The sequence below is a fragment of the Genypterus blacodes genome, unplaced genomic scaffold (assembly GCF_046128005.1).
Source record: "Genypterus blacodes isolate CSIRO-AG114 ecotype Tasmania unplaced genomic scaffold, CSIRO-AGI_Gbla_v1 ptg000095l_1, whole genome shotgun sequence".
In the NCBI taxonomy this organism is placed as follows: Eukaryota; Metazoa; Chordata; class Actinopteri; order Ophidiiformes; family Ophidiidae; genus Genypterus; species Genypterus blacodes.
This window is the reverse complement of record NW_027466899.1, coordinates 250,978-263,343: the sequence shown is the minus strand read 5'-3', so window position 1 is coordinate 263,343 and position 12,366 is coordinate 250,978. Positions and strand designations below refer to the sequence as shown.

Sequence of the window (12,366 nt, the reverse complement as noted above, 5' to 3'; positions counted from 1 at the left end):
CACTTATAACTTGTCCTTAAGGAGCCTTCAGAAGCTTTTCTATGGGTTCCGTGCGTCAGGTCCAGTAGGTTCTTACAGGTTTCATTCTATGGCCTACAGATGTTAGGCTTAGGTTTAGGGTTGTTAAGTGAATGCAAATGTCTCCAAAGTGTTCTAACTTACTCTCTGAGATGTTGTTAGGTCTGGGGTGTGTTGCTTTAAGAGTTGGAGAGCTCCCGTGCGTGTGTTCCCGCGTGGCCTCAGCCTCTGGTCTCCATCCATATCACTGGGAGGCGACAGCTCCAGCGTGACGTTTGCCCCTTTGGAACCTCTGGCAGGGTGGAAGGTCATCCTGTAAGTGATCATTCTCACAGCCGCCAGCACCAAACTGTCACCCAGCTGTTTACCAGACACGTCGCTGACTGTGAAGCGCCGGGGTCTCACCTCTGCTGCTGCCGCTCTGACAAGCAGCGGCGGCAGCAGCGACGGCGGCGTCGGACGCAGCTGTAATAGGACAAAGGACTGCCCCCGCGTTTTCTGACTGCAATCAATCACTGGCACAGCCAAACACGTTTTACTGTCTCGCACAATGACAGCTCTCATCTCTAATCGGGGCTGTATAAGAGGAGAAAGATGATGCGTGTGTTAATTAAGCTTTATGTGGCTGGAACAAGAAGGGTCACATCTGGCCATTCAGAGTCCAGATTAGCAGAACGGCTCCAAACAAATCATCAAACAGTTCAGTGAAACAAATCCTAATTGCCACAAACATAAAAAATAACACAAATCAGTATTTGACATGAATGATAGTTTACCAGAGAGTTAATTGAGCGCGGAATAAATGTGGATGCTTTTTACGTGAGCAAATTGCGGCTGTATAAAACCCATCGGCCTCCATTGTGTACTGAGTGTGTGCGGTCACGTTTGTGGGTCTGTTCATTCCTGTGAGGACCACAAGCCTTCATGCAGAAAACAGAGGGGATTTTACTGCTGCTTAGTTCTTCTAGGGACTGTGTTGTGTTCGGCTCTGCTCTGGGATTAGGATTATGTTCAAGGTCAAGACTTCAGTGTCGGGTTTAGCGTTTCCACTTTGGGTTTGTGTTTGTAAGTTTGGAGGTAGAGGTTGTGGGGAAGAAGCACATTACAGATGAAAGGTATTGTTGTTTGCACAGATCCATTCTCTGACCCTGACTTCATGCTCCAGCCTTTTGCCAAATGAGGCAGAAATTGGCCTTTGCTGAGGCGTTACTTCACAGGTGTTCACACACGATTTCCCAAATGAGAGCGTGACTCAGGATGGATGTGATGTCCCCCAAATGTGTCCAGAATAAGACCGTCCCTGTGAAGAGCCTCGTGATGTTTGCAAAATGTGACAATGTGATAAAGCTGTTTGCACGCAGCGTCTAGCAGCATTTTCCGTGAACTGTGTTGCGATTTAAACCCTTTAAAGAAGCAGAAGCAGTTATCAGAGCCGTCGCAGCGATTAACACAACAAACCAGACGTACGCGTCGTTACTCTGCTGCCCTCTGAGTGTAAACACAGGCCGGAGCACAGGCCGGGCAAAAGCTGCAAGAAAGGCTTTAAACCCAGCCAGACAGAATATGTTAAATGCTCATTAAAAGAGTGAAGATGAAGAGGAGGATAATACATTCACGCTAGATGACATTCTGGCCCAACCTGCAGGCGCGACAGGATCCAGCAGGAGGACTAAAACGGGAGTTAAAAATAGGACAAAGCAGTGCGGTGGTGCCTCCAGTCCCCAGCTCTGGCCCACAGTGACAGACCTCATTTGTCCCTACAGCATCTGCCGGGCACTGGCATTTATTACCTGCTGCACACGCCAGCGCAGGCCGACTGGACACCAGCTGCCTCATCCCTCCTTCCCTTCTGCTAACGCTGCTTACGTTAGCACCCATTAGCCGCCGAGCCCGTACCCATAGCTAACCCCACTGCCCCTGTGGGTCGGCGATGGCAGAGACCTGTGGCCTGTGTCTCTGAGGCACCGACCGTACCGCTTCCCACTCTGCGTTAGCTTCCCTTAGAGAGCAGCAGCGGGGCAGAGCGTCGCCTCATTCTGTTAAACAACCCCTCCCCCGTGTGCCATCTCTCTCACTCCACACCTCCTCCCCTCCTCACGGAGATGGATTGTCCTGTGTTGGCTGTGGCTGCCAGCTGTAGCACAGGCACTCAAATGGATGCTAGCCACTTGAGGAGTTGCTGTGTGCTACAATAGAACATCTGCCCCACACAGCTGGTGGTGCTGTTCTTGTGTAATGAGACAAGGAGACAGAATAAAAGACATTTGCAGAGGTGGGGAGCGTTTACAGACACGGCGCAGGCGCAGGAACTTAAATCCGGCCTCTTCTGTCCTTACCAGTGTGAGCATTGTTCAGCATGTGATGCCTCACCAAACCAGCAGGCGTCCTGTAAACTGCCTGCCTCACACAGGGGCAGAGGAAGTCAGAGGTTTAGGGTTAGGGCTTCGCTTTAGACAGCTGTTTACACGTGTGTGCCAAGAGACCACGTGACCAAAACCCTGAACATGATGTGTGGAGTGGGAGGAGTCCTTTAATGGTTGACATGACTCATCTACAGCGTCTCAGGTGAGAGGAAGAGTCTAAATGACAGCAGCTTAAATACAGCAGCCAGTAACCATTAGAGGAAACAAAGCCTAATATTAATCTCACACACAATACAACAAATCATGGAGCACAATGGGCCCACATTCATATTTCCATACAATAAGCTGTCATTAAAGCTCCATTAAATCTATTTCCCCCCCTCAGCCGTTAATGGGAGACGACACAAGCATGACAGCAGCACTAAAGTAGGGAGGAAATGAAAGATGACGCAGCGCCGCAAACATGACAACAAGCAGTCAAACTCCAGAGAGGGAAAGTTCCGTAATTGTTTGGGCATAATGACAAAAGCAGAAGGATTAGATTTTAACGGGTAGCACCTGACAGCCGTTCGCCACGGTGATGAATCAGGACCCGCGGGAGCTTTCATCCCAGGCCGCCCTGACGCTCTCCATTTCTAGAGATCGTCTGTGTAGAGTGGAGCTGAGAGAGGAAATGCAGAGGAATCAAAGGGAGAAGTGGAGAAGTGGCACCGTCGGGCTGGAAAACAACGACCAAATTAAGCGAATGTGCTGACAGAGTTCAGGCAGCTGCTGGGGGTTACTATTGACTTCCTGTCTGGAACAATGGGAAACTCAAAGAGTTCCGGTGATTTGGAACATTCTGTATACTGTAAGGAAAATACTTTTTGTTGATAGCTTTGGGTTGTCAGCACCGTTTGGCTCTTTGGACACCTGTGCAGTTTCCTCCCAAGTACCTTAAATTGTCTGCAGTAAAGGATTGAGTCTCTTTGGCCCGTGTGAACGTTTTCCCTCTGAAGTTGCGGGGATTGGAAGGCAAAGTAAAGGGGAAAGAACACAAGGAACAAGGAAGACTGACATTTAACTCATGTACACTGATCTGTACAGTGATGCGCCAGTGATTTGACAGTAATTCAATGATTTTGGGGAAAGTTTCATCGGCATGAGGTCACTGACTTTGTGTTTCTATACGACGGGGCATCTTAGAGAGATTTGACTTTAGGAGAACGGAACCTTTCAGATACCCGGTGCTATTTCTTCAACATCACAAAGATCCAAGTTCTGGGCGTTAGTGCCGTGAACAAATTGCCCTATGAGGGTAAATAAAGTGTAGCTTCAAACTGAATGAATTTCCTTTACAGCATCCTGCAGACACTTTCCTTGTTTACAGTGATTTACTACCTTTGTTTAGGTTTAATGAACCGCTCATATCGGCTGCCAGAATGACATTTCAACCAAATTTATCTTGACTGATCGCCCCCCAATATACTCTACAAATGATTGCACCGATTGAACCTTTTTCCATTGATCTCAACATGGAGGCTGAATGCCAATGTGCAGTTACCTCACGGCTCCGGCGTCAGATCAGGTGTGTAATCATCTTATTTGTAATTACATATCAGGTGGGAGAAGCTGCATTCCTCCATGGTGACGTCTATGGAAATATCTATAATCATCTCTGGAGATTGAGTTTGAGTCTCCAATGTGTTTGTGGCTCCAAACCTACCGGCCCTCATCCCTGTTGCTTTAGTATTCATACACTGCCTTTAATTACTAGCAGTTCATTTGACGGCCTTCAAAATGATCAAACAGAAGCTCTGAATTTGGAGACAAAGGAGGAGATATTGCGACAATAATGTTTTCATGGAAACGCTTCTAATGAATGGAGATATAGTGGCGGTGGAATTACCCAGGCCGGTCTGAGATACAGACATGACAGGAAAGTGACAGAGTGGAGATTGGAGGAGAGACCGAACCTTTTGAAATGGCGTCTGCGCCGCAGCACCGGCCGACTCGTTTGATTGTGCCTCGATTTCAATTTACTCAGATCAAAGCAGCAGAAGTATTGGATTATGTAATGACAGCCTGCCAAGGTTTTTGATGAATATGTGACTTTGCAATATATGACTCATCTTTTATGACGGATAGAATTAATCACAATTCATGAAGTCATTATTTTAGGCTATTGTGGAAATAAATTGGATATAACAAGCATCTAACTGCCTGTCGCTGCCTGTCACATAATGGCATCTGGCATATTACTGTAACTAAGTGATTCACTTTTTATGTGTCTGCATTATAAAATCTAAACTTGAAAAATGAAATGAAGCGAGCTCTGGAGTCAAGTGAGCGTTTGCAGTGAGTCACAGGTCCGGGCAGCATTGTGTTCACATGACCTGATGATTATGAGCTCACACAATGGAAGTAAATGGCTGGAAGAAATATGAATACTTCCGAGTGTCAGCTCCTTAGACGTCAGCGGCGGTTACTCACTAATTGCAGATAAAAGCTTAGAAATGTATTCTTAGACGGAAAAATATCCCTCATCCTGTGGATCTGTCTCACCTCCGCCCTGGTCATCAATCTTTACTTTCCTCCTGTCGACTTTTCACTGCACTGCGACATGTGCCAACACACATGAGCGACAAATGAAAGGAAAACCAAAGTAAGGTGCCCCGACCTCATTTAACCTTTTATTTGACTTATACAATAAGAGTCTGCATTGGATTTATAATTGTAAAGCTAAAGTTAATGTCAGGTGTCGCATGATATTTAGATCCTTCAGTCATGATGCAATAACTTTCTCCATCACTGAAGCCGTTAAACCAAAGCTCAGATATTGTAAACACACTATTAAACATGGAACATATAATAGCGTCCATTGGAAAACAGTCATTACCAGCAGGTTTGATGAGTTTCTTCATCAAAAGTGAGTGATTTAAAGCTGCATCATGGTATCACAGTGAGCACCTAGAGCTTTCACTTCAATAGAGTAAGGAGTAATTACCTTGTACTCGGAGCCAGATCAGATATTAGATTTCTTAAATGTGCGGTTTTTGTGCTGCTTCAAATTAACTCTGCTGCAAAACATCAGGGGGCAACCAAGGATACCTTTAAACCCAAACCAAGGCAGAAGTGTGAGCTGCCGTGTCTCTAAATAGGCCCTGTAGTTACATGATTTGTACAATCAAAGGAGTAAATAAGCTGCTAGGCTCATATCAGAGAGGGCTGGATTGCATATTGAAGCTATCAGAGAGGTTTGTAGATGAATGTCTGGATGGTAAACGCCGCGTCTCTGCTCGTCAGCTCTCACTTTGCTGTGCAGCAGGTGGGCGAATCCACATCCTGCTCGCCACCTTTCAGTCGTTTCTCTCAAGTGTTGCCAACTCTGTGTTCGCATGCAGGAATACGAGTCTGATAGCTTTCATTTTAAGGGCAGGATGCTGAGATTTCCATGTATTTAATCAGAGAAGCAGAGGTTACAGCAGAAGAGGAAAGCAACAGGGAGGCCGACACAAAACTGCGACACGTTAACGTCCTGAATGCAAACTGACTGAAGCAAAAGCTCATGTGTGAGGAAGAGGGAGCCGCGCAGCTTCAGAGCAGGATGTGATTATGAACTCACCACAGCTGCTCCATGTCCACTGCTGCTGATCCTGATCGTGCACGATGAGTGAAAACAAACTGTAGTTGCACAACATCATTTTACAGGAAAAATAAAAACAGCTGCAGTTGAACTGTGTGGACTTTTTAATCTTGAATGGAAACATTTCTTTCTTCACGCCTCTACGAGCTGTAAGCCTTTCACCTCTGTGCTGACTGAATATTAAGCTCTCTTCATTTGTTGCCATCAGCTATTAAAAGCTACGGGTAATAGCACTTAGTGAAAACCATCCTCTTAAAGCCCGACAAACTCTAAATGCAAAGTTAAACGAATGTGAACGCGTGTTGCCCGTGAGCCAAGGAGCAAAGACTGCGCTGCCAACTTATTTGCATTTTGCTTGAGTGAGAACCTTGTGCTGATCTCAGGGCGGCACAACTCTGAAAGGTTCCGTTTGCACTGTACTGATGCGCCGCACGCAACCTTGAACTTCTCCATCTCTCCACGTCTCATCAGCCCTCAAGGTCCCCCAGCTGAAGCACTGCAGGAATCAATGTTTTTTGCCCAACGACAACTTTTAAACATGGAAGCCATTACCATTACTGTCACTAAGTGGCTAGGAAACGGCTTCTGCTACAATTCCTCCACAGGCAGCTGCCTCCTCAAGTGGACAGCCGTGTAATTTAACGGCAGCCTAATGCAGCCTTGATGCCACCTCATTAGGTAAAGCTCCTCTTAAGCGTTCAATCCAGAGAAACTTCCTCCAGCTGTGTCCGGAGTTTCACATGTTTAACCCTGTGAGCGGGAATGTTTAGGTCCACATCTGTTAATGCACTTATATTTAATAATGCAGCAGGAAGGATGGAAACTGAATATCTATGACTGCCCACACACACAGACGGAGTGTGAGGCAGCAGCAGCAGATGTGACGGCATGTGTGTGTGTTAGTTATCAAGTTCCATAAATGATAATTAGCAGATAGGTTTCAAATAAAAAAAAGTTTGAGGCAAAATATTAGCAGTGGAGTTTGCATTGGGCGTTCGCCTACGTAAACAAAGCTGATTACTGCTAATATAAATATCAGACATCAACCTTCAGTGCTGTCCGCCTCTGCGATAGCCACAACAGCTGGAGAATCTCAGCTGATAGGGTTTGTCAGTTATATATATTTGGCTGAATGTGTTCCAGAGTTTAGAGAGGTACGTAGAGAGGACATGGATCATCTGGTTTCCTCCCTCAACTCAAAGAAACTCTAGTTAGATTCAATGTAAACTGTTCATCTGTACATGGGTTTACATGTGAGTGTGTTCCTATCTGTGGTCACAGTGTGGCTTTGGTCAGGGCGGTGCAGGGGAATGAGGCAGGACAAGACTCTGAGTGTGGCATCACGGCGTCTGTCTCAGCCACTCCAAACACGTCTCTGTCCTGATTGTGTGCCATTTCAGATCTTCTGTGATCAAATGAACCTCGCATGCTGTCGTGTGCTGCAGCAGCAGAGACTCAATGGGGGGGCATTGGCAATTTTACAGGGTTGTTGGAGACAGAGTTAGCCCTGTGATGAAGCGGTGACCTTTACAGGGCGTGACCTTTACGGGGCATTCCCTGCCTCACTGGAATTGGCTCAAGCCTCCTGTGGCCCTGACAGGATAAGCTGATATGGAGAATGAATGGCTGGAAGATTGACCACAGGCTACTCCTCCTGTGTTCATAACACTGTGGGATCATTAGAGTTTAGGTTTCATATGTTAGTGATTCCATAGGTTTGTAGTCCAGCTGCTGCCAGGGTCAGTGTCCTGCTTACTGTCAGCATAGAGAAACAACTGCAGAATAAAGTAGTACATGGACACAGAGAGACGATTATACAACCCTGCTGAGTGCCTCTCCTCCAGGGCCTACAGAGGGAAGTCATTTCAAAGTGACCAGGTCCTCTCAAACACCAATTTGTCATTTACTAAGCCACAGGGAAGACGCCACATGAGCTTTGTCCTCAGGGAGGCAAGGACAGATGGAGGTAAAGACACAAGACGGAGTGAGGATGAAGGAGAGGAGAGCTGACCCTTAATGTTCTCTCTAATTTTTTTAAGGGGGGGTTTCTCGGCATTGTGGAAGTCACATCTTAACTTATATCTGTCAGGGATTTGGCTTCACACACAGCAGAAGCTCACTGTGAGACTGTAATGCAGCCGACCGGTGTGAAGGCAGCAGATATTCAATCAGAAATGTGCATAGAAAATTGAATTTGCGAATGAGACTCGTCTGTTATCAAATGTGTTCTGTTTAAACTAGATTGTCCCTGATGTGATGTACGCACACTCGTCCCGGCTTCAGTCCCACGGTGGATGTGGAGGATTTATACTCCGGGTTGTGACATGAATCCCTCTCATTTCACCAGATCCCCGATGCCCCGGCAACAGCAAGACGTGTGACCAACGCTGGGCCGAAGACCCAGAGTTCACCTGGAGCATAGTGGCGGCCGGGGACCAGCGAGAGGACAGGAACGACAGGGGCGAAAAGAAGGAGGGAAGCCCCCAGGGGTGGGAGGAAGGTAAGAACCAAGGTATCACGTTCCTCCATCAGAGGGGAATTTCATTTTTCTCAATCTCCAACCAAGCAGATCTCCTGGTGTCTCCTTGTGTGCTGTGTTCCTGTTACACCCTCACATATCCACCTGTCAATCACTCTGCCTACACATCTCTCCCCCAGGCTGTGATTTGGAGGCTCTCCTCTGCACTCAAAGGCAGCCAGTTATGTCATTGCACAAACACAAACACAGACCTGTGCAGACAGATTCCCAGACTGTCTCACTTTCATCGCCTCAGCCGACCTCAGGTTTACCTGCTAGCGTAGCGGGGGTAGCGTGGCATGTTTGCCCAAGTGTCACTGACGTATCATTCCTCACAAAGTTTCCCCAGGTAAACAAGTGAGCGAGTGTACGCTGCATCAGTAGTCTGCAGACATCCTGTCGGCCCTTTGCATTCAAATCTCCCGTATCCTCCAGCATCATTCATTTTCATACTGTGGGAGATGAGAAAAGCGTTTGTGTCATCTTATCTCCTGAGGTGATGGTGAAATGGGGGGAGACAGAAGGGTCTATTTATTTCCTTAAATGTTTTCTTTTCCTATCATGAACCAGAAGCCCGAGACCAGACCGGTGAAGTGATGGATTAAATTGGAAAAGTGAGATACAAAGAGTTGCCAGAGAGAGAGAGAGAGAGAGAGAGAGAGAGAGAGTGGACTGTAGGTGTGACTTATGTTGCTCCCTCTAGTTTAAGACGTGAATTAAAGCAGAGGATGCGTGTCGGAGGTGTCGGCTGTGGCGTTAGTGTTAAGAGTGAAGGGCAGAAAGTCATCAGCAAAGAAATAGACTGAGCCTGACTGGATTGCTGCACAGATGTAGACTTGATTACAGAAAATCTAGCAGATGCAAAGTGGCCACAGTCAATTAGTCTAACATGTTGAGATACCATTAGGGGGCGGAGTCATATGACAGTCAGTAGGTCATAGGTAAGCTGGCGGGCATGAAGGCAGGCATGTGTTGTATGTCTATTTAAACATAGCTAACAGATGAATCAGCTATTTGTCTGTCTCTTATTTCGGCGGGTGTTCCTCCATCGCTCAGCTGTCTTACAGAACACTCTTAAGTAAAAGTCGTCTTATTGGTATTTCTCGTCTCCTCCCTTGTACATGTTTGACACTGAGGCAATCCAAAAGTAATGAAGTACAGAGTATAACCCTGAGTACAACCCTGGATGTAGCTGTACACACACTAACATCAGACATTCTGCTCCAGTCTAGACATGGAAGGTACGAAGCAATAAGGCACTACAGTGTGAAACTACAGGCTGAAACAACAAGCACACCCAGCATGAGGACAGAGACGATTATTCACCTTATTATGCCGCAAGAATACGGAGGATATTCCAATAGAATGTAGCTGAAAGTGTAAGACCACAGTGAAATCATCAAGAGGAACACGGAGATCAGATGGAGAGGAAGCACAGACGAGTCGTTCCCAACTGTTTGGTAGACGTGATGAAAAAGAAAGAATATCTTATATTATGATATAGCAGAGATTGTTGAAGTGGTACGGGTGTCAATAATGGTAGAAAACGATGAAAGCCGTCTGTAGGGGAGAGGGAGAGGGAGGACGGCGGAGGAGAGAGAGACCAGTAAGACGCAGATGCTGACACCTGAGGGCGCAGACGCTTTCATGACTTTGCCGCCGGAATGTGCCGGTACTCTGTCTCAGCTCCTCTGTCATCACCTCTCCTTGACTTTGTGTGATCTGAATGTGCAGAAGTAAACAAGACATTCTGTGACGCCAACAACCAGCATTGCGGCTCTCCAGGTAAGAAACATCTTCTGTAACGTAACGGTCTTCGCTCTCGGCTCCTCTTTGTGATTTTGGTGTAAATCTATCTTGAGGCTACTAAGCTTTTCTATGGCATTCTGTAGTTGATGGCGACTGAAGCCAGGCGACATGGAGCACAAAGGAAACGTGCTGCGTGTGCACAATGATGTTCAAGTCCTCAGTTAGCCACAATAGATAGAGAATGTTTTGAATAATTGAGCTGGGCGAGCTGCTGTCTCCACACATTTCCATCCCTTTTTTTAAATTGCATGCACCAGTGAAATGAGGGATGAATACTTAATGGCTGTGATCTGTGGAACGGCTAAAGCTGTTTTCTACTGTACCTACGTTATCCCGACGTTCCACTTTGAAGCTCGTTAAATGCAAAGTGTTCCCTTTATCCAGGGAGCTGCAGCTCAGGGCTTAAAGTTCTGCAGAATTGGTTAAGTTTAACACAATTAGCATGAAGTCCAGCCACCGCCGACCATGAATTCATAATGTGGGCATATGGGTTAGGTATTGATGGTTAATGATAAGAGATCATATGGGAGTGTGGTCTAGAACAGTGTTTCACTTACGGGGGAACCTTGACCCTTGACCTGCTGGTTTATTGAGGTAATGAATCTTCAACCGTTATTGATCCAAATATGGAATAAGATTATGTCCATAATCCACCATTGGCCTTTACCCTACAGGTCAAGCATGCTGTCAAATTACAATTTCACTCTTTCATCCCCAGTTAACACAAAAGCTCATATCAGGAACGGCAAAATATGGATTCTTCTCTCTTCACTGTCAACGGCACTAAAACCAGAAGAACCACTGCTTTCCACTAATAGTTCATAAAGTATTGATTGATACGGAGGTTATTAAGCTCAGGGATGAAGCCGGCCGTATTTCTCTTTTATCTGAGAGCTCCTCTACTAGTTTGTTTGGTTGGACTTGTTTGCCTGCAGATGTTTGTCTTTAGATTTAGGTTTAATCTGATAAACCTACAGCCTAAAGGACAATCGTCAGGATTTAGCAAACATGATGGGCTTCTTCTGAACTTGAGAAACAGCTGAAGGGGATCACAAGAGAAAAATATTGGGGAACCACTACTGAATAATAATGTTAACAATAATAATCATACCAAAGAACCTTTAGGAGAATTAGCTAGATTGGTGCAGATTGCAGTTTATGAGCTTCGCCTCATCCTGGATTCTTCACTTGGCTCAGGAAGGAAGTGACTAATGTTATATTTTTGTATGTAATGTATGAATGAGAGGAGCTGTTAATTTGCTTTAATGCACACCCTGTCAGTAATAATCATGATTTTCTGTCCACATTAGCGTGCGACTCCAGCACATAGTGCACGGTGCCGCTCCTCCTCCGAGGCTGAATTGCGGGGGCGATTAGCCACCTTAGTGCTGCGGGAAAAGTTACTAATGAGAGCAGGATGAGGCAACGATGCCCTTGGCGAGGCAATTAGCATGAAAGACGACAGTTAGCTTTAGATCAAGAACAATCATAGACGTAATCTTAGATCGGTGTGACACATTAACCTTTTTAATGTGACGGTGCACAGCAAATCAAGTTTCCACTCCGGCTGGATAACGAGCGGTGCAGGCGTAAAAAGAAGAAGAAAAAAAAATGCAACACACATGCAACACGTGCACACAAAACAAACAAAAATGATTTCCGCGCCTGCGTTGCTAATCGGGGCGATTTTGAAAACATGTAACCTCTGCAGAGAACAATCCAAAGAGACTCAAACGGCGGCGACGCTTTAAGGGAAATTGCGATGCTATGGAACAGAGGAGACGCAAAGACAGGAAATTGTTTGCATGGTCTCCTCTGCCCTTCCCCATTCAGACTCTGCCCCCGACGCTTCCTGCCAAAGAAAAGCGTGAATATGATTACGCATTGATTTCTGGCTCTTTCAGGCAGAATAGAAAAGAGCGAGGGGGAGCTGGGTGCTGACTGGCAGGGGGAGATATCGAGTACGACACTGTTTGCCAGAGCCGTTGATTTGTTTGTTTGTAATGGAGTGGCCCCCAGGCTTTCTGTCGTCT

The 12,366-nt window shown here is 46.2% G+C and overlaps 1 protein-coding gene across 1 annotated transcript in view; it reads left to right on the top strand.

Moving 5' to 3' along the window:
• Positions 1 to 12,366, top strand: part of alk (ALK receptor tyrosine kinase) — a 256,210-nt gene that overhangs the window by 105,442 nt on the left and 138,402 nt on the right. Inside the window, exon 3 of the mRNA XM_076159394.1 lies at positions 8,354 to 8,518. Coding sequence (XP_076015509.1) covers positions 8,354 to 8,518 — 165 coding nt within the window. The remainder of the gene's footprint in view (positions 1 to 8,353; positions 8,519 to 12,366) is intronic.